This window comes from Impatiens glandulifera, chromosome 4, assembly GCF_907164915.1.
Source record: "Impatiens glandulifera chromosome 4, dImpGla2.1, whole genome shotgun sequence".
Lineage (NCBI taxonomy): Eukaryota > Viridiplantae > Streptophyta > Magnoliopsida > Ericales > Balsaminaceae > Impatiens > Impatiens glandulifera.
In genome coordinates, this window is record NC_061865.1 from 7,531,794 (window position 1) to 7,555,986 (window position 24,193).

General features: G+C 30.2%; 2 protein-coding genes across 2 annotated transcripts; both read right to left on the reverse strand.

Moving 5' to 3' along the window:
- Window positions 1–11,582: 11,582 nt before the first annotated feature.
- LOC124934603 (uncharacterized mitochondrial protein AtMg00810-like) lies at window positions 11,583–12,059 on the reverse strand. Its single transcript, XM_047475130.1, has one exon. The coding sequence runs from the start codon at window positions 12,057–12,059 to the stop codon at window positions 11,583–11,585; it is 477 nt and encodes a 158-aa protein (XP_047331086.1).
- Window positions 12,060–17,335: 5,276 nt separating this feature from the next.
- Window positions 17,336–18,637, reverse strand: LOC124934604 (aspartic proteinase CDR1-like). Its single transcript, XM_047475131.1, has one exon. It carries the CDS (start codon window positions 18,635–18,637, stop codon window positions 17,336–17,338), a length of 1,302 nt encoding a protein of 433 aa, XP_047331087.1.
- Window positions 18,638–24,193: the final 5,556 nt, after the last annotated feature.

Consider the following 24,193-nt stretch of genomic DNA (forward strand, 5'->3'; position numbering starts at 1 on the left):
TTCGGTTCGAATTAATCCTACAAATGTCCGCTACTAGAATAATCCAATTTAATATTTTCTTATCTAATTATTTAAATTTTAATTTAATTTATTATTTAATATGTTTAATTATAAAAAAATATTATTAAATCAGTAATGTTATAATTAATTTTGATTATTTATAATAGTATTTTTATTTTTACTAAAACCTCTAATTAGTTACTTTTGAATATTTTAATTAATTAAAATTTGAATCTCAAAAAAAGTAATAAAAAAATAAAATAAAATTATTGTTGATCAAGTAATGCTGAAATATGTAAAACAAAATATAAGTGAAATATAATTTAAAGAAAAAAACTGAAAATTATATTTTTGTTTAGATAATTTCCTAATCCAATTCGATTTGTATCAATCCAAAATATCCGATCTGAATTAGTATCGGATTGAATTTTGGATTAATTCATCCAATGTTTACCCCTACTCGTAGAAAGAGTCATTTTTCGCTCTAGTTCTCGCTTGTTCCATCTCAAATCTCTCTTAAAACTTGCCAACAATGACGCTCTCTTAAAACTTCACAACAATGGCGCGAAGGAAATTTATGCCACATAAGCGACAATTGTGGCAAGTAGAGGGGTACCTTATAAAATTTTCCATTGGCACACCACCCTTCAAACAATGGTCAGTCCAGTCATGTCATGTGGACTCAATGCCTCGAATGTATCAACTGTTCTTAACAGACCCAACCCAAACTTAATCCAAATAAATCATCATCATATCTACCAAATCTACAATTGGGCACACATGCATGTTAATTGTAGTGGTGCAAATAGCATTATAAATATCATTTAGAATACAAAGACGACTCATTCACCTTCAGGGAACTAACCAAGGATACCTTCAAACAGACTAATTAATAAGTGTGGCCCATTTCTGAGCCCAACTTCGAGCACCCATAAACCATTTCTTGGATGTAAAGCCTTCCCAATTTTAAAGTATCCTTGGCTAGTTCCCTGAAGGTGAATGAGTCGTCTTTGTATTCTAAATGATATTTACAATTGCTATTTGCACCACTACAATTAACATGCATGTGTACCCAATAGTGGAATTGGTAGATATGATGATGATTTATTTGGATTAAGTTTGGGTTGAGTCTGTTAAGAACAATTGATACATTGAGGCATTGAGTCCACATGACATGACTGGAGGGTGTCAAAGACTGACCATTGCTTGACGGGTGGTGTGCCAATGGAAAACTCCATAAGGAACCCCCTTTACTTACCTTAAGTTTCACTTTTGTGGAATAAATTTCCTTCCTGGAATTGTTGTGGAGTTTTAAGAGAGCGTCATTGTTGGGGAATTTTAAGAGACTTTAGATGGGACAAATGGGAACTAGAACGAAAGATGGTTCTTTTTAGAATTTCACTTTGGTTGACTGATGAGTCGTAGAATGACGATTCAAATGAATCTCGATGGATGAGATCGATAGAAAAATCTCTTAATTTTGATGTTTTTGTTCCAGAGACGGTTGGAAATTATAGCATTACATACAAAACTAAAATTAGTGTAGGGTAAAAAAAATACTAGCCATGAAGTGATGAAATATGGAGAGAAGACTAGCCGATGAAATTTAAATTTGTAGAGGTCCCAAAAATGTTAATATAGGATGCATAAAATCTGAATATGAAATATATTAAGGTAATATTACATTTATTGACTTTTTCCAACAATATGAGTCAAGAAAGGTAAAAAAAGTCATATATGTAATTTTTTAATGTTTTTTTTATAATAAGGAATATAGAAACGATACAAACATAATAATATGAGAGAAAAAATATCATAAAAAACGTACATAAACACATCAATCGGTAAAATTTGACCCAAATATAACTTCAGTGCTGAATCTGAGATTTCGAGGCCTGAGGCGAGCACAAAACTTGGTGCCCTCAAAACTTAATATTCATACATATATTTTTTAGCGATTTAAATATAATAGTATTTGTAACATGAATTCTAAAAATCAAATATCATCAAAACAATATGTCATAAGTAAATACTAAAAAAACAAAGAAGATCCAAATAAAATATAAAATTCATGTTCCGAACTAGTACAAAGTCACTTGAATATTACTCGTTCGCATTTTTTGAAGCGAAAGTATTGATCAAATTTGCATAATCAACTTTCTCAACAATTTTTTTCTCAATAGATAACATAGCTAACCCATTTAGTCTTTCTTGCGACATAGTTGATCGTAGATAAGTTTTAATCAACTTAAATTTGGAAAAACTCCTTTCTGCAGATGCAACAGTAACTGATATAGTTAGAAAAACTCGATATGCGATATAGGAATTTGGATAACAATCATCCATTGTTTTCAAATAATTCAGCACATCAATTGCTCTTTTTGCTTATCCGAGTAATGAATGTCTTAACAACTTTAGTTCTAGAAATAAATATGATCCATCAACATCGGAGTGCCCATCATGTGTTAAAGAATTTTGAAGATTGACACATGAGCTCAAGAGACCATCATCATCAATAGACTTCAACTTCTCCAAACTAAATAAAAACCCAAAGGTTTCTTCGTACTTTTGAAATTGCTCAAACCGAGTTTGAAGTGAAGAAAGAGCTTGATCAATTATAAATAAGAAGTAATTAACTCGAAAAGATTTTTTAGGAGATTGAGTTACCTCTTCACTATTGATATCATCAAATTGTTTCTTTCTCCGAATGATGCGTTTTTCTCGGAAAATAGGTTCAATTCCCATTTCACTTGCAATATGTTCGGCTTCAACCAAGGCTTGATCAAATCCAGATTCTCTAAACTCTTGGAGAAAAGAAATAAGCCCATTTAACTGTCCGATAAAAACATTAATATCCATTTTTTCTGATTGGAGAAACTTACTGACAATGTTAATCTCATATAATAACTTGTACCAAATTATCATTCCGGTTAGGAATTCAAAATTCTCAAGTTCAAATGATGCTAAGCCCTCAGCTTCACTCTTTATTTTTGAGTCATAAGAAGTGTTTGCCAAATCAATTAAAGCATCTCGTATTTTTGAAGTCTGGTCTTTTATGGGCTTCACACTTTCAATATGGCTTTCCCATCGTGTTTGTGATAATGGCTTGAACGTAAGACCTTGTACATGATCTTTGAAGATTTTTCACCGCTTGGTAGAAGAATAGAATAATGAATATATGCGTTGTATAACACCAAAAAAGGACATCGCTTTAGGACAACAATTTACTATATCACATAGTGTGAGATTAAGACTATGGCATCCACATGGAGTGTAGAAAGCTTTGGGATTAATTTCAAGTAATCTATTTTGTACACCCTTGTGCTTGCCTTTCATATTAGATCCATTGTCATATCAATGACCTCTTATATCGTCAATTGCAAGTTCGAAATTGCTCAAAATATTTTTAAGCTTTATAAAAAGCCCAAGCCTAGAAGTTTCATTAACTTTCAAAAATCCAATCCAAAATTCTTCAACCACTATTGCATTTTCTAAATAGCCCACACATCTAATTACAAGGGACATATGTTCCTCGTGACTTGCATCTGGAGTGCAATCAAGTATCATAGTGAAATACTTTGCATGCTTAATTTTTACAACAATTAAACTTCTTACTTCAGCTGCCAACATCTGTATCAATTCATTTTGGATTTTGGGCCCAAGATAAGTGTAATGAATCTGTCATTCTTGAACACGCCGAAGATGTTCCTCCATTATTGGATCAAATTCGGCAATCATTTCAATTAACTGCAAAAAGATTCCATTATTCTCAACATAAAGTTTTTCACAATCTCCTCGAAGTGCCAAGTTATTTTTCGCATTTCTTTGTACAACTGCAATTATTCTCTTCAATACTTGTTTCTAATGTTCTCTCTCTTTGTTAATTGCTACTTGCACACTTTCATCAATTGTCTTTTTCTTTTGAAGTCTTCTTTCTAATTCAATCCAACTAGTCATACAATCAATATGATCTTTACTAGTTTCATGAAGATTGAGGCATCGACTGATATTTTTCCAATCTTTGTATTCTTAGTCAGTCAGATAACCAAGTTTCGCCATGGTTCTCTAAGTTTCGAATAACTTGCAACAAAAACAGAAGATCTTGTCCATAGAAATAGAGTACACTAAACATCTTCTGTCACTTTTCTCACCATTTTTCAATTGTCTCTTATAATGTGATGGATTGAAATGTCTTCTAGTGTTATCATAATATTTTGCATTTTGTCCCAATTTCCTGGATCATCAATATTTAAAGGAAACAAAATCTTTTGATTTATATCTCCATTAGTGTCACTTTTAGGCATACTTACATCGATCTCATTTTCAGACTGTTTTGGGTCTTCATTGCGAAGTTCATTCAATTCACCATGTTCCCGATCATTCAACTTATCATCGATGTAATTCTGGTTCACTTGCTCTACTATTTAATCGCTTGTGAAATACTTATTAAGGCTTCCTACTTGGCTTTGAATTAAAGCATCTTCCTTTTGTTTTTTCTTTGTTTTTTTGCCCCAGACAATTGTTTTCTTATAGGAGGCATGCTTGATAAAACTCTAAATGCTAATCTGCATTAAAAATTTATAGATTAATCAACATTCTATGAATCTATGATTAACCACAATGTTACACTTCTTTTATGCAATAATGCAAGATACAGATTGTGAATCCACCATTCCACTAGACAAGTCCTCAAGAACAAAAAATAATCAAGTAAATCGAACCAAAATCTCAACGAAATTGGAGGAAGAACTCTAGTGGGCAGTGGCGCACTGCCGAGAAACAAGGTTGGAACGAGCGAAAAAGGCCCAAGAGCTCGGGGAAGGAGACGACCGAGTTTTCTGCTCCGATTCTGCCAAACTGGAGGATCGACGACGTGCTTGGGGTTTGGGGGAAGTGTTTCCTTTTCTTTTTCCAGAATGCTTGTTCTTATTTTTTTCCTTGATTTTGTTGATAAATGGGAATCGTGCGATTCTTTTCTCCAAGTAAGATAATGTTTTTTATTTTTATTTTTTGGATACAAATTAAGTTAGGGATTATCATTTATAGGTTATCAATTATTATTTATGAGCTTTTTAAAAATAAGCCCATGAACATATCATTATAATTTATTTTTTTTGAAGATTTTGGTGCCCCAAAAATATTTGGGCCTGAGCTAATTGCCTCACTTATTACACAGCAGGTCCGGGCCTGTATGACTTTCTTGAAATGATTTGTGAAAACAAAAAAAAAAGAAAATTACAAATTGACACAAATTTATAGTGGTTCACTCAAAAAAGTTACTTCCCTTCAGTTGTCACCAGATTTCACTATAAAGAAGAAATAATACAAAATTTTGTAAAACAATATTTCTCTCAAATTCTTAATTATTACATATTTATAGGAAGAACATTAATGTAGTAAACTTAAATATTTTTAGTGGCCCAAGCTAAATTTCAATAAACTTTAATTAATTTTTTAGAGTTTATTATAAGTATAGGCTCCACAAGTTAACATATTAATTGTATATATCTTACATTTCTTTCTAATTAAATTTGGTATATAGAATAACTTTAAATATTCTATCAAGCACGTTAACATGAAATAAAATTCCTATAGTATTTTACAAGTAAAAAGAAGGTTAATAGCGGCACAATTTACATCACCGTACACTTGTGGTTGAAAAACTATATATTTTTACTGGACGACATACTATATATATATTATTAGCCACATTCTTTTAAGTTTGTGACCATTATTATTATTATTATTTTAAATATTAAATATTCTTTAATATATTAAATAAAAAATTAATAAGCAATAATATAAAAATAAATTCTAAATCTAAAACTAAGTTGATGGTTCACGGTAGTACGTAGGGGAGAAAAATAAGTGAACACAAACCATATTATCTAACCCATATTCAACTCAAATAAAATTTAGAGAAATGATAGGGAAGAAAATTAGGGGAAGGAATGACTTGACATCACTTTATTGGTTGGAAAAGAGAAAAAAATGTGAGGAGAGATAAATTATTTATTTATTCCGCCAATCAATTTGTGTCACTTCAATATTTTTCCATACCCTTTTCCAATTTTTCTCTTCTTATCATTTTTCTTAAATTTATCCAACCCATAATCCAATCGATATTATTCATTAATATGATTTGGAATAGGTTAGGGTGGGGTAACTTAAACTAAATGTTATATTTTATGTTTTTGTCTCGTTTACCACATATTTAATTCGTTTATATCATTTTAACTCGTTTAACACATTTTTATCTCAATTAACATGTTTTTAATTCATTTAACAAATATTTGACCCATTATACCCCGTTTAACACATCTTCGACCAATATAACACGTTTAAATCTGTTTAACACATATTTGTCTCGACAATATAACATGTTAGATTATGTTATATGTTATATATTTAGGTTGATTTGGTTGGATTCATGTTAGATTATGTTGATTAATGTTAGATTAGGGTATATGTTATATATTAGGTTGATTTGGTTTGATTAACGTTAGATTATGTTATATGTTATATATTTAGGTTGATTTGGTTGGATTCATGTTAGATTATGTTGATTAATGCTAGATTATGTTATATGTTATATATTAGGTTGATTTGGTTTGATTAACGTTAGATTATGTTGGAATTAGTTTTGATTTATGTTATATGTCATATATTGATGTTGATTTAGGTTATATATTAGATTAGATTTATGGTTAATATGTTATATATTGAGTTTGATATAGGTTATATTTTGGTTAGATTAATGAATATTTGGTTAGATTTATGGATATTTGGTTTGATTGATGTTTAATTAATGTTAAAAATTGATTTATATTGTGTTTGATTTAGGTTATATTTTGATTAGATTTATGGATTTAGGTTAGAATCATGTAAGATAAATATAAGCCTAATTTAGATCATGTTAAGTAAATAATAATGCGGGTTGTTTCCATCTTATTAGAAAGATGGAAGTACCCGATAAAACTTGGATGACCTTACGTCGAGATCATCTAGATCATTTAATACTTTTTTTATAACATTTGTATGTTTTATTTTTTAGGATCCGTTTGAGAATACTAATGGTTCTATTGATCAACATCAAGCGACCGGATTGGCACACGCCTAACAGATATGGGATAGATGACGCTCTGATTTGAACGGGAATTATATCCGAGTTCATGAAGGAGATGAGGCGGCGGTACTCGCCAATCCCCCACGAGACTACGATCGAGTTGATTGAGAGTTTGTGTGTCGAATCATTACTTCACGGATAAATTTAAGGTATGGTTTCATAATTCAAATAAAATCTGATATCAATTATTCTAACTTCATTTTTTATTTCAAATGCAGAGAAATAGTCGTACCAATGTTGATAACAGAAATAAATTGAAATTCCCACATCATACTAGAAATCATACTAGAAGTATATTGTTTTCACAAGTGGAGGAAGAGTTGATATGTACATTATTTCTAATAACTTAATATAACGAATGTTATTAATTTTATAAATCATTTATTTTAACAAACGCTTGAAATAGGACGGACCCCCTCTATCGTTGAAGTTCTTAAGAGGACCCCGTACCCCGAAACCTACGAAAGAAAATATCAACCCGATCCCGGACGAACGAGCGCAAAAGAAAATTGTAAGTTAATTGAATTTAAATAAATTACATATAACTAGCTTATTTATTATATAAATGAAAATTTATTTCAAATGTGTAGGCAGTGATGGAAGAAGTAAGAAGCAACGTACCAGATATCTCTAACTTCGGCTTGACGGAGAGAGTGTTCGGACGCCAAATGCATGGGATAGTGATCGGTATGGAATCCGGCATCCGACCCACACACTTTTGAGATGATCATCGAAGTGACAACAATTCTCAACGATCCATTGATCAGTTGTTGGAGGAGAATGAAAAACTAAAAGAAGATGTGAGAACTATGGCGATGATAATGAAAGAAATTCAAAGGAGAGCTTAAACGATTAGTGAAATGGAAAGGAGGGAGAGTGAAATCGAATCGGAAAAGATGCAAATGAGAAAAATAATGGAAAATATGAAGAACAAATTGAATTCTTAATGAGGCCGTATCAACCCCCCTCCCCCAGCTAGTTCTAGTTAGTAGTACGTTTTGATTATGTACGTTTTGATTAGTAGTACATTTTGTTTCGGCTGATACCAGGTTTATGGATGATTGGGTACGTTTTGATTCGACTGATAACAGGTTGTTTGGATGATTGGTTTGGTTTAGAATTTTGGAATTATAATGATCATTTGGTTTATGAATGTTATTGTATATATATATATATATTGGTTTGGCTAAACAGGTTTTGGTTGCGCACAAAACGATCAACATATTTTGTACATTTTATAGGGGCAATACCGAAAGTTATATTAAAAATTCTCGGTTTTTCACTTTCAAGAAAAACCGAGAGTTATATGGAAAACTCTCGGTTTTTCCCTTTCAAGAAAAATCAAGAGTTATTTTTAAAAACTCTCGGATTTTCCCTTGTGAGAAAAACCGAGAGTTATTTGGAAAATACTCGGATTTTCTCTTGTAAGAAAAACCAAGCGTTATTTGGAAAACTCTCGGTTTTTCTTGAAAAGGAAAAACCGAGAGTTTTTCATATAACTCCCGGTTTTTCTCTCTAGTATCTAAACCGAGAAGTTTACGAAATATCTAGTTAAAAACCCAATTAAATTTACCGAGAGTGGCAATACCGACGAATGCCGGGAGTTATCCAAACTCTCGGTATTATATCTATACCGAGAGATATATGGTCATTACCGATAGATTATACTCTCGATTTTGACCCATTTTTCACTAGTGTAAAAATTTATTTCAAAACATTATTTCATCTAAATCAACTCCCCAATAAAATATTGTCAGAAATATAGTTTTTAAGTAAATTAAAAAAAAATCGTCCAAACCCAACTCCAGAGTTGGACCTGGTAAAACCAAACAGAGCATTACTCCTTTTCATTTATATTCGATTTTTGCTTGACTTCCATTTAGTTTATTACACTCTCACAATCGCGATCTTAATTAATTCAATCATGTTTGTGTTCACGAGAACTGCTACGTCATTTTATTATTTATTTATTTTATATGTAACCATAAAAATGGTCTGAATCTCACATTTGTTTCTTTTAATTCATTAATTTAAAAAGACTAATCTATATCGGCATATGTGAAGATTTTTTATTTTATTATGGCTGTTTATGAAGGTTTTTGCTACCTAAAACATGTTCTAGTCACGATATATCTTTTCATTCTTTCCATTAGTTTTTTAAATTTGTCTTAGAGAATTGAAGAACGCATAATCAATTTCTTTTTTGTTTCAGGATGATTTTTCAAACGGGTTATTTAGCCTTATTTTGTTTTGTTTATCTGAATTAAATGTTGGAATTAAATTAATTTCATTAATTAAATGAAAATGATATTTGAACAAATAAAATTTACGTCAAATTCAAATGTGAATTAATGGTAAAATTTAATCCAAATAAAATTTACACCAAATTCAAATATGAATTAATGGTGAAATTTAATCCAAATAAAATTTACAACAAATTCAAATATGAATTAATGTTAAAATTTAATTCAAATAAAATTCATATCAAATTCAAATGTTAATTAATGTGAAATTTAATTTAAATGAAATTCACACCAAATTCAATTTGAATTAAGGTGAAATTTAATCAAAATAAAAATAATTTTTTAATTATTATTATTACAATGAGACGATTAACCAAAGTTGTTAATTGTTATTGTAACTAAGTATTGATGAATGTAACTTGTAAAGATAATGAAAAGACAAACAATGATAACCATTGGATAAATAAATTAGTGATTGTTGGATTAAAGAATTGATAAATAATTTTAAGGTTTAATTTTCAGCTATATATATTTACTCTTCACTCCAATTCATGTTCATATACTATTTTATTATTCTCACTCTAAAATTTCAAAAAAAATTCCTTATTTTTGTGAGTGTTCTTTGTGAGCGTTTTTTTAGTTCTTAACTCAACTAGTTCTTTTAAATCCGGTGATTGTGATTAATGTATTTTTGTCTAATTCATTGTTGTAATAGTTTTTCTCTGCTAAACTATTGCAGGTTCTGTTGTACCTTTGGAAAACACCCACCGACGAAACTCTCCAGCACAAATGGGAGACGGTAAAACTGTTTTAAGGAAAAATTAATTTTCACAGGTTTCGGAGCCAAAAAAAATAATTCTTTGTTTTATTTAATATTCTATTGATATAATATTTATGTATACTAATGTTACTAGATAAGATTAGTAACACATTATATTGGTTGAAGATTACATTTTAATTATTAGTTAGTTTTTCATTTATTTTCTTATTAACTATGATTTTAGTTATTTTTTTTTATTAATTAGTTCTACAATTATATATATATATATAATAATAATAATAATAATAATAATAATAATAATTATTCAAATTGGCTTGCTCATAAATTTTTATTCTCCAACCTTTAAATGATTAGCAATGCCTATTTCTCTGAACAATTATTTGGACATAAGGAAAATCTTACTCTCAAGATCATATATTGGTTTGCTCATAGATTAAGCTTGTTTTCTTTGTGGAGTCCAAGTAGTCCTCATGAATGAGGATTTTTAGTTACCAAATTGATTAATTTGATCTGAGTTCATTCGAGAATCTTGTGTAGAGAAGATGTATGATTGAAAAGGAATAATTGTATATATGAATGAGAAATGTACAGATTATTTATATTACAATTTATTATATGTAAAGTCTAAATATGGGTAAAAATTAGCTGTGCAATCACTAAGATTATGGAGAAATATATTGTGACTTGATTGCATCTTTGACTTGCAGATTTTGTGGAGTCTAAATATGGGTAACAATTAGCCGTGCAATCACTAAGATTATGGAGGAATATATTGTGACTTGATTGCATCTTTGACTTGCAGATTTTGTAAAGTAAGATTGTCTGGTTCCTTAACATTCCCCCTCAAGATGGACCTTCCATTGAAGAGGCCAATCTTGGATAATAGGAACTCAAAACGCGGGCGAGGGAGAGGTTTTGTGAGGCCGTCGGCGAGCTGATCATGTCCACTGATGTGTTGTACCCGAAGTGTTCCAGCTTGGACTTGTTCACAAACAAAATGAAAAGCGAGAGCAACATGCTTCATTCGAGAGTGAAAAATCGGATTGGAGGAGTAATTTGTAGCACTTAAGTTATCACAATATATAACAGGTGTAGAAGGTAAGTGGATGTAGAGTTCTTGTAGAAGGGATTTTATCCAATTGAGTTCGGAAGTGGTGTCAGCAATGGCACGAAATTCAGCTTCGGTTGAGGATCGGGCTATCGTTTTTTGTTTGCGAGATGTCCAAGAGATAACATTTTTGCCAAGATATATGATATAACATGTAGTGGAGATGAAGTTATCAACATCGCTTGCTCAATCCGCATCACTAAAGGCATGCAGTGATGACGGAGTATTGCGATGTAATTGCAAACCAATGTGAGAAGTCCCGTGAAGGTAGCGGAGGAGCTTCTTGAGAGCTGTCCAGTGAGCTTCTTGCGGGTGTTGCATGAACTAGGCTAACTTGTTGACAGAGTAAGCAATGTCAGGACGTGTGAGGTATAAGTATTGGAGGCTTTCAACAGCAGAACGATAAGTAGTAGGATCACATGGAGGTGTGGAGGTATTTTGTAGCAGTTGAGGGTGAGCAAGCATAGGGGTAGTTGATGGTTTGCAGTCAAGCATGTCATGACGTTGAAGGAGGTCGTGTATGTACTTTCTTTGGGAGAGAAGGAGACCAGAAGTGTTGTGTTGTACTTCCACCCCTAAGAAGAAGGAAAGTTGCCCCAAGTCCTTGAGAGAAAAGCGTCTGGCAAACTTGGAAATAAAAACCGAGACAAAATCAGGTGAAGGACCAGTTACGATAATGTCATCGATATAAACAAGTGCATATAGGAGATCGCCATTTTTTTGTAAATGAAGAGAGAGGGGTCGGCGAGAGATGCTATAAAACCGAATTGTAGTAGATAGGAGGTTAGGGCTGTAAACCATGCACGTGGAGCCTGTTTTAACCCGTATATGGCTTTATTTAAATGACACACATAAGAAGGGTTGTTAGCGTCGATGAAGCCGGATGGTTGCTGCATGAAGACTGTCTCTTGGAGATCACCTTAGAGAAAGGCGTTGTTGATGTCGAGTTGGCGTAATATCCAGTTGTGTTGGAGAGCAATTGAGAGGGTGAGTCGAATCGTGACTGGTTTGATAACCGGACTGAAGGTGGCAGAGTAGTCAAGACCAGCTTGTTGATGAAAACCTTTTGCGACAAGCCGAGCTTTGTATTTGTGAATCGTGTTATCAGGATTATATTTGATTCTGAAGACCCATTTACAACCAATGACATTTCGAGCTTCACTAGGTGGTGCGAGAGTCCATGTATTGTGTTTCCGTATAGCATTGTATTCAGCAAGCATAGCATCACGCCAATGAGGGATGAAGAGTGCTTGTTTGGGGGTGGTTGGTAGTGACGTGGGTGAGGAGATAGTGGTAAGTTGGGCATACTTTGGGTTAGGTTTGGTTATGTTGTTTGTGAGGCGAGTTACAAGACGAGGGAGAATGGGCGGAGGGGGGTGGTGGTTGTGGTGGCGTATGAGGTGTGTTTTGTGGGGGTGTGGTAGTGGTGGACGGTGTTGTAGGGTTATGTGATGGATGTGGTGGCGTAGGAGGTATGTTTTGTGGGGGTGTGGCAGTGGTGGATGGTGTTGTAGGGTTATGTGATGAAATAGGTATGAGAGGAGTGGGAAACCATTCGTGAGGTGAGGGAAGCGAAGTTGAATTTTGTTGGTTTGATAGACGGTGGAATGGAAAATCATGCTCAATGAAAGTGACATGACGAGAAGTGTAGATTTTGTTTGTGGTAAGATTTAGGCACAGAAAAGCGCTTTGAGTTAGGGAACGACCAAGATAAATGCATGGTTGAGATCGGGGATCTAGTTTATTGGAAGCATAAGGTCGTAGTAATGGGTAGCATAGACAGCCAAAGGAGTGTAATTGGGAATAGATAGGTTTGACATTTAGGAGTCGATAGTAGGGAGAGTCATTTTGTAAGGTTGGTGTAGGTAATCAATTTATGAGATACACGGCGGTGGAGAATGCATGTGTCTAGTAAGTGACAGGTAGATTGGCATGAGATAGGAGAGAGAGACCAGTTTCGACAATGTGACAATGACGGCGTTCTGCATAGCCGTTGTGTTCAGGGGTATGGGGAGGTGTAGTAAGATGTGAGATGCCATTAGCGCGTAAGGTGGGAGCCAATTTGATGAACTCACCTCCATTGTCAGAGAATAGGGTTATGATCGTTCTTTTGAAATAGTTTTCAACTAATTTTTTGAAGTCAAGAAAGACTGTGAGAGAGTCGGATTTATTTTTGAGAAGGTAAAACCATACATATTTAGTGTAATGGTCCACAAAGATTAGATAATATTTGTAGTTGTCATGTGAGAGGTGGGGTGAAGTCCAAACATCTGAAAATAATTATTCAAGGGGAGTTGTAGACGTAAGAGTGGATTGAGAGAAAGGAAGTTTGTGTGCTTTATTAATCTTGCAAGAATTGCAGTAATCAAGGGATGAAATTAAACCTAAATTACATAAATTTGAAATATAAGAAAAAATTTTAAATGACGGATGGCCAAGACGGTGATGCCATAGGAGAGCAGACGTGGTGGATAGCTTTGAAGTAGATGATGTGAGAGATGTTTGAAGGGCACATTTGTAGGAAGAAGACCAGGTGTACATGCCATGATTAAAAGTTCCTTGGAGTACGATGGTGTTCGTGGAGATAGCCTTGAAACGAAAGGAAGAAGAGGTAAACTCAATTTGTGCATTATTATCAAGGCAAAACTTGGAGACAGAAATAATGTTTTGTGCAATTTTTGGAACATAAAGAACATTTTGAAAGAGTAAAGATTTGTTTTGAGAGGTGATAGTGAATGAACCTGTGTGAGAGATTGGAAGAGATGAGCCATCACCGATGATAACATCATCGTTGCCTGTATAAGGAGTGTGAAGGGATAAATTATCGAGATCATGTGTGACATGGTGAGTAGCACCGCTATCTATAATCCAGTCACATGGAGGGGCGTGAGATGAATAGGCAGTGTTGGCTTGAGGACGAGTGTAGCGAGATTGACGTACAAAGGGTTTGAGTGTAAAGTTAGGATGGGCGCGAGAGAAGTGGCGACAGACGGAGATGGTGTGACCAGTGTAGCCACAATATTGGCAGACATCAGGTGATTTGGTGTTGGATGAGGAGGAAGGGTTGGGGTAGTGTGGTGAGGACTGTCGGCTATTGTCTTTAGAGTATTGGGGTCGGGAGTAATTGTTATTTTGGCGAGTATTGGATGATGGTTTGTAGGTTGCGAAAAAAGCGTTGGTAGGTGTTGATGAGGTGGAGTTGGTGTTGTCATGGAGTTTGGTGAGCTCATGATGTATGAGTTTTTCATGGAGAGCATCGAACGGGATGAGAGTATCTCGAGCTTCAACGGTTTCGATGATGGAACGGTGTCGGGTTTGATCGAGCCCATTTAGAACCTTTGCAATGATGTCTTCGGGATCTAGAGTTTTGCCTAGATTGGCAAGTTCAGTGGTGCATTGTTTTATTTGATGCATATAGTCAGTGATGGTTTGATCGGGTGTCTTTTTGATTGAGTCAAGTTGTTTCTTGACTTGGAGGATATGGCTGCGAGTAGGATTTGCGTAGAGAGATTTGAGAGCAGTCCATGCTTCATGAGATGTAGCAGTAGAGGCTACAAGAGGTGCGATCTTGGCGTCAAGAGTGCCGATGAGGGAGCCTAACAATAGTTGGTCTTGTCGAGACCATGAGGCGTAACTGGGATTAGGGGTGACAGTGTTGTTGTCTTTGGTGATTGTTGGTGGTGGGCATTTCTTTTCTCCATTGAGGTAGTCAAATAGGCCGAAACCAAATAAGAATGACTTGATTTGGGAAGACCATTGTGTAAAGTTGGTGGTGTTGTTTGTAGTTTGTAAGGGTTTGCATTGCGATAGGTTGACAAAGAAGATGGGATAGCCGGGGTCGGTAGGGTTTGGGACGGAGAAGGCGTTTGATGACATTGTAGGATCTAGAGCTCTGATACCATGTAGAGAAGATGTATGATTGAAAATGAATAATTGTATATATGAATGAGAAATGTACAGGTTATTTATATTACAATTTGTTATATGTAAAGTCTAAATATGGGTAAGAATTAGCTGTGTAATCACTAAGATTATGGAGGAATATATTGTGACTTGATTGCATCTTTGACTTGCAGATTTTGTGGAGTCTAAATATGGGTAACAATTAGCTGTGCAATCACTAAGATTATGGAGGAATATATTGTGACTTGATTGCATCTTTGACTTGCAGATTTTGTGGAGTAAGATTGTCTGGTTCCTTAACATCTTGAACGTCATTGTTTCCACCATATATATGATATCCGAAAATTGTTGGATCCCTTTGTCTGATTCTTTTGCATTTAATCAAAGTGACAAAAAAAAATTGTGTCTCAATATTTTTTTGGAATATTTGTATCAAAGTGATTTAGAGGAATGGGAGGCTACCATCTAGGATATATGCACTCTACAAGTTATTGGTAGAAAGGTGTGGTGGAGATAAAAAATAAAAAGACGTTGGAGTAGAGGTTATTATTGTTCTAACTTCTTTAATAAATTTTGGTTTAAACATAGAGTATAATCTTAGGTACCTTAAATGTAATTTATCCTAAAAATGTAACCATGAAATACAAATTCCTTGAATTCATCGATTTTTTGTTCCATTTTAGATTAGTAAGGGCAACTGATACCCATCGGGTCGGGAAAATAATGAACAAAAATTTTAGGGTCTAAACTGGATCGGTTCCCGATTATTGACATGTCGTGTATTAGAATAGAACAAATTGGGATAATTTTAGATTTTTTTTTTAAATTAAAAATCAAATAATTTTAGTTTTTTATAAGATGACAATTCTAATATTTTTTTAAAAAAGGACATGCTTATAAATATTATCATCTAATATATATTAATCTTATAAAAAAAAACATTTAAGCAGGCTAAAGAAAGTTTAATAAGATAAAGATTCTAAATATATAAAATAATTTTAATTTATATAACAAATGTGTTTTTGTAAAGTTCAGTTCAAACTAAAAATAAATAAAACAATTTGCAAAACAAACATGTGTTTGTAAAAATTCGGGTTCCTTGGAATAAATTGGGTCAAATAACATTAATTGTAGATGTATAAAATATTAAAAATTTATTATTAAAATTTATTATATATATTTTTTACTCATTAATTCCAAACATGATCATGTTTGATGGTGTCTTTTAGTCATTTTTCAAACATTTTTCATTTTTGTGAAAATTTGTTTGATTTTTTTTTTATAAGCATATATATATATATTTTATCAATGTAATAAAAATTTACACCAATTAGATATCATATAAATATATTTTTTTAATTTTTATCAATTATTTAATTTATTTATTTTAAAGAATTAATAAAACTTAATGATCTATTAATCTTTTTTTAATAATTATAGAACCAAAACAATATAATATTACTATCTTCTTATTCATGATAATAATTTCAGCTTTTTAAAATCTCTAAACACATATCTTTCATTTTATGATTGCCGGCTAATATTTTTTAATTTTTAGTTTATTATGTGTTATATGATTAAATATTTATAAAAAATAAAATAATATCATATTATATTATTTTAAATAATAAATACATCTAATTTTTTAATTATTTTAATAAATAAATTATATAAATATTAATATTGAGATATTATATATTTAGAAAATATTTTATTTAAAATATATAATATTATTATAGTTTATACTTCTATTGGATCAATAATTCTCATCAACAAATATTGTTCTTACTCCCTATTATCTCTCTTTAAGTTTTAACATTATTTTCGTTTGTGATCTTGTAATAATGTACGTTTTATCTTCCGCATCAATCTTAACCATTAATCAAGATTATAATTTAAAAGGATTATGTTTTTAAATAATGAAAAAAAACTAAAGTCTTTAGAGAGATTTGGAGTTGTTTTCCTCTCAACATTAGGTGATCTCTAAAGAACAAACAAAATGAAATAAACAAACCAAATATAAACTGTATTGAAATAATCATCTTTATTTCTTAATGTTATGGTATTATAGTTTATTATTAATTAATACATATAAAATAATTATTCAAATTGGCTTGCTCATAGTGTTTTATTCTCCAACCTTTAAATATGAGTAACACTTACTACTATTTCCGTCAGCAATAATTTGGTGTAAAAGAAACTCTTCCATTATCAATATCAAATCCAATCATGGTCTCCGATTGTAATTTATTCCCAAATAGAGCTAGAGGATCACTAGTTGGGGCTATCGCTAGACACATATGATCTCCATAGGTCAATATAGTATTTCTCATCTGCAAAGCCAAGTCAGCGCCTCCAGAAAAATGGAACATGATCGTTGGAAATTCAAAGTTGTCGCGGTACTTGTAGCAAAGTTGTAGATGAGGAGATGTAGGTAGAGGAATTGGCGTGTCTTGAATCTCGTTTTTTAGTATATTTTCCAATTGTTGGTACATATCCTTTGGCAAAAAGGATAGTGATGAGCCTGAGTCGAACATGATATTACCTTTCTTACGATAACCAATCATGAAAGGAAATCCCCTATTGTTGACGCTGATCGCTTCCAATGAAACGAAATAGTAGTCTCCAGGTACGCTTAAGATCAATGGTGTGGAGATTGAACCTTCACTTGACAAGATTGCGTTAGCTCCAAAGCTTACCTTGCTTCTTTCTTTTTTATCAGTTAGGCAGTACGAGAATCTACCACCCATGCCATTGCGATGCTGAAGCTGACTAACTAATGAGTGTGGCCCGTTTCCGAGCCCAACAATGCCAACCGAGGTTTTTTGGAAGACGCCAACGTTGTTATTCGAGCACCCAAAAACCATTTCTGGGAGGGAAGTGTTTCCCAATTTAAAAGTTTCCGTGGCTAGTTCCCCGAAGATGTCTGTGTTGTCATTGTATTTGAAATGATATTTACATTTGCTTTTTGCACCCCTACAATTAATTTCTGGGCCCAATTGTTCACATGTTAATGATTCACATAGAATTGGTCGATATGATGATGATTTCTTCGGATTAAATATGGATTTAGTCTGTTTGAAACAGTTGAACCAGTTGATACATTTGCGGCATTGAGGCCACACGACGTCACTTCCAATGTCAAAGATTGCCCATTGCTTGACGGGTGGTGTGCCAATGGAAAACTCCATAAGGAACTCCCCTTTGCTTGCCATAATTGTCGCTTCCGTGGAATAAATTTCCTTCCCGGCATTGTTGTGGAGTTGTAAGAGAGCGTCGTTATTGGGGAGTTTTAAGAGAGACTTGAGATGAGATAAACGGGAACTAGAGCGAAAGATGGCTCTTTCTACGAGTTCACTTTGATTGACCGATGAGTCGTAGAATGGTGATTCAAATGAATCTTGATGGATCAGATCCATAGAAAAACCACTTAATTTTGATGTTTTTGCTACAGAGACGGTTGGAAATTGTAGCATGATATACATAACTAAAATTAGGGTAGGGTAGAAAAAAATGCTAGCCATGATGAAATATGGAGAGAAGACTAGCTGATAAAATTTAAATTTATTGAGGTCCCAAAAATGTTAATATAGAATGTATAAATTCTGAATGTGAAATATATTAAGGTAATATTACATGTTATTGACTTTTTCCAACAAATATTAGTCAAGAAGGATAAAAATAAAAAAGTTGATATATGTAATTTTTAATGTTTTTTTATAATAAGGAATGATAGAAACGATACAAACATAATAATATGAGAGAAAAAAAAAGAAACACATTTCTTATGCTTTATATGTTATAATAATACTGAAATCAAGTTCAGAGCTTAAAATGATAACTTTTAAACTTAGGCAAAATTTAATTTTATGCATATATAACATTGAAAAACTTTCTTAAATTGAAACTTAAACTTAACTTATGTTAATTGAAAACTTCCTATTACAATAGATGTCATTAAACTAGAAACATAAGTAAATGTGTTCAAAAATCATTAGATGGTAGATTTCAGTTAAACTAATTAAGGAGACTGATATTTTATTCGTCTCAAAATGACTAAAATTAATTATGATAGTTTGAGTTCGATATAATTTAAATTTGAATCTCTTTTCGATAAAAACAACTAGGTTCATTTTCAAATAGGAATTGACCCATTATTTAATGTAAATCTGAATTTGTTTAATTTTTTTTATTGGTTAGAGAAATTTATATTTTTACTATTAAAAATAATTGGGGGAAGGAATTTGAAAGAGAGAAATATAATTGTCAGAAAAAATAATAAATTTTCTTTTTTCTACTTGTTTTTATATTTTTTTTATTAATAACATGATAGAATGTCATTCTCTCTCATTCCTTTTCTTATTACTCCTCTTTTACTTTCATTCTATTATGCACGAGTAGTAATAGTGGAAGAGAATTTGGGAAAGGAAATAACGTGTCATCACATTATTGGCTGAAAAAATAATAAAGATTGAGTAGATAAAAAAATGGTTATATTTTTAGTCAATTAAATTGCGCCACGTCATTTCATATTCTAAATTTAGAATATATCATTTCTCTTTTATATATCACATCTTTAATTTAAAAATAAATTATTTATTTATTTATTTTAGAAGTGACTTATAGTTCTTTTATTCAAAATGTTCTAAAGTAAAAAAAATGATATAAATCATTTTCCTTGGGCAACACAAATATTTTTCCGGCATATTCGAAAATTCAAATAAAATTAAGCAATTCATAGAGTGAATCTAACTATCTCGCATTATAATTAGTGATTTTTGTGATTTCGGCATAATCGATCAAGACCTTGACATGTTTTTAAGTTTTGTTTTATGATGGTGACTCTTCTTTATGTGGGAGTGATGTAAATATACTAATTTAAATATCTCACCAAATTTGTTTAAGTTATTATATTCTCTAAGAAGATATTTTCATTTCTTTATAATTAGATTTGATATACAAATCTATATATATCTAATAACGCTTAATTTAAAAGGTTGGAGGTGTACATCACGCTCTCTCCAAAATTATTCACATCATCATCATAGTATTTTCTCTTTCTTAGATATATATATATATATATATATATATATATATATATATATATATATATATATATATATATATTTCTCTCTTCATTTATCTTTATCAATTAATTGTTTTTCTATCCCTTACCATATATATATTCACATAATAATATATAAAATATATATTTTTTCATCAATTCTATTAACTTTCATCATTAATTATTCTATGTCTGTTACTCTTTTATATATATACATATATATTAATATTTTTTTATTAATTATTTTAAAAATAAACCTAATGATTCTCGTCTAAAATATTATATATATTAATCACGCTCTCTCCAAAATGATCAACATCATCATCATAGGTATTTTCTCTTTCTTAAATATATATATTTCTAATTTCTCTCTCTTCTTTCATTCTCAGGCTTAGATCTTTATTTGTTATAGAAAATGGTTGATTATACATATTCTGAAAAGGTCTTTATTTGTTATAGATGCAATGACTATTTTTTTCTTGAGTTTTTGTAGACGTAATGTTGTCATTTTCATAGGGAGAACGAGGCTTTCAGTTATTTCAAAGAAGATCCATATTTGTGTAATGTGGTATGAACTCTTGAGCTCAAGTCTAAACTTCTTATCATATATTTTTATTTTTATTAGTTCTTGAAAAACTTTTCTTCTCTATTATGTTTCGTCTCTCCTTAAGTCTTATTTTGTTATTCAAAGACAGATGAGAGCAAAGTTATCTAGAGACTATATATATATATATATATATATATATATATATATATAATAATTCCCGATTTGTTTGCTTGGTTTCAAGTCCTTTTAGCCATCACTTTAATATGTTGATTTTTAATATTTCAATTGATGTTTTGATGGAGATGATGGGTTCATTGGATTCAAGATTAAACAACTTTGATTTTTTTATTAGGTTTTGGCGATAATGGTGCTATCATGGTTATGCAAAGTTGTTTTTGGTGATAATCGTGTTATCATGCCTGAAGGTGTGAGCATTGGTAAGTCAGTGAAATTTAGATCATTTTATCATAAAATTCATTTGTAAAAAGATTTTTTAATTTTTCTATTACATTAATTCTTGATTTTATTTGGTTTATTTCAGGTACTTTCAGCCATTATATGTCATTATACTTCTAGATGCAAGCTATTGTCTAAATGTTTGTTTACTTAAAATATTTTAATTTTGAGATAATTGTGTTTAGTTTTAAATTTCTTATGTATACACTAACTTGGAATAATTTGTTTAATACTCATAATTTTAATAAAATAATAATGTATTTTATGAATTTAATTTTATTGTGCAACTACTATTTTTATCTATTAATTTTATGGTATATTTTAGTTTTTGATACTCTTACTTTTATTAAAAAAATGTTAATAAAAATAAACTCAATAAATATAACCTACCATCTATATATATTAATATTTTTTTATTAAATATTTCATCTAAATAATTTGATTATTTATAAAAAAAATTCAAATAAAATAAACCATTCTAATCTAAAAAGTCATTTGAGATTTGTATTAAATATTAATATTAATTATGAAAACTATTCATAAGATTTAAATTGTAAGAAAATATACTTACATTACATTGAATATGTTCACATTAAAATGGATAATAAATATTATTATAACCTCTAATTAATTCAGTTTCATTCTAATTTATAACTAATTATTAAAATGGTTGATTATACATATTCTGAAAAGGTCTTTATTTGTTATAGATGCAATGACTATTTTTTTCTTGAGTTTTTGTAGACGTAATGTTGTCATTTTCATAGGGAGAACGAGGCTTTCAGTTATTTCAAAGAAGATCCATATTTGTGTAATGTGGTATGAACTCTTGAGCTCAAGTCTAAACTTCTTATCATATATTTTTATTTTTATTAGTTCTTGAAAAACTTTTCTTCTCTATTATGTTTCGTCTCTCCTTAAGTCTTATTTTGTTATTCAAAGACAGATGAGAGCAAAGTTATCTAGAGACTATATATATATATATATATATATATATATATATATATATATATATATATATATATATATATATATATATATATATATATATATATATATATATATAATAATTCCCGATTTGTTTGCTTGGTTTCAAGTCCTTTTAGCCATCACTTTAATATGTTGATTTTTAATATTTCAATTGATGTTTTGATGGAGATGATGGGTTCATTGGATTCAAGATTAAACAACTTTGATTTTTTTATTAGGTTTTGGCGATAATGGTGCTATCATGGTTATGCAAAGTTGTTTTTGGTGATAATCGTGTTATCATGCCTGAAGGTGTGAGCATTGGTAAGTCAGTGAAATTTAGATCATTTTATCATAAAATTCATTTGTAAAAAGATTTTTTAATTTTTCTATTACATTAATTCTTGATTTTATTTGGTTTATTTCAGGTACTTTCAGCCATTATATGCCATTATACTTCTAGATGCAAGCTATTGTCTAAATGTTTGTTTACTTAAAATATTTTAATTTTGAGATAATTGTGTTTAGTTTTAAATTTCTTATGTATACACTAACTTGGAATAATTTGTTTAATACTCATAATTTTAATAAAATAATAATGTATTTTATGAATTTAATTTTATTGTGCAACTACTATTTTTATCTATTAATTTTATGGTATATTTTAGTTTTTGATACTCTTACTTTTATTAAAAAAATGTTAATAAAAATAAACTCAATAAATATAACCTACCATCTATATATATTAATATTTTTTTATTAAATATTTCATCTAAATAATTTGATTATTTATAAAAAAAATTCAAATAAAATAAACCATTCTAATCTAAAAAGTCATTTGAGATTTGTATTAAATATTAATATTAATTATGAAAACTATTCATAAGATTTAAATTGTAAGAAAATATACTTACATTACATTGAATATGTTCACATTAAAATGGATAATAAATATTATTATAACCTCTAATTAATTCAGTTTCATTCTAATTTATAACTAATTATTATAAATAAAATTAACTGATAATAAATATTATTATAACCTTCAATTCATATATATTAATAATTTATTCAAATAATTAACATCAAATAAAATAAATCCTCCTAATTTTAATGAAATAATAATTTGTTTTATGAATTTAATTTTATTGTGCAACTACTATTTTTTAATATATTTTAATTTTTGATACTCTTATTTTTTTTTAAATGTTAGTAAAAATAAACTTAACAAATATAACCTAAATAATTTGATTATTTATAAATAAATCCAAATAAAATAAACCCTTCTCATCTAAAATTATTGAGATTTGTATTAAATATTAATATTAATTATGAAAACTATTTAGGAGATTTAAATGGTAAAAAAGTATACTAACAGTGAAATTTAGATCATTTTATCATAAAATTCATTTGTAAAAAGATTTTTTAATTTTTCTATTACATTAATTCTTGATTTTATTTGGTTTATTTCAGGTACTTTCAGCCATTATACTTCTAGATGCAAGCTATTGTCTAAATGTTTGTTTACTTAAAATATTTTAATTTTGAGATAATTGTGTTTAGCTTTAGATTTCTTATGTATACACTAACTTGGAATAATTTGTTTAATACTCATAATTTTAATAAAATAATATGTATTTTATGAATTTAATTTTATTGTGCAACTACTATTTTTATCTACTAATTTTATGGTATATTTTAGTTTTAACAGTGAATATTATAACCTCCCATACATAAAATAAATTATTAGAAATAAAATGAACGGATAATAAATATTATTACAACCTTCAATTCATATATATTAATCATTTATCCAAATAATTACCATCAAATAAAACAAACCCTCATTCTAATTTATAACTAATTAATATAAATAAAATTAACTGATATTAATATTATTACAACCTTCAATTCATATATATTATTAATTTATTCAAATAATTAACATAAAATAAAACAAACCCCTTCAATCATAATTTATAACTAATTAATGCA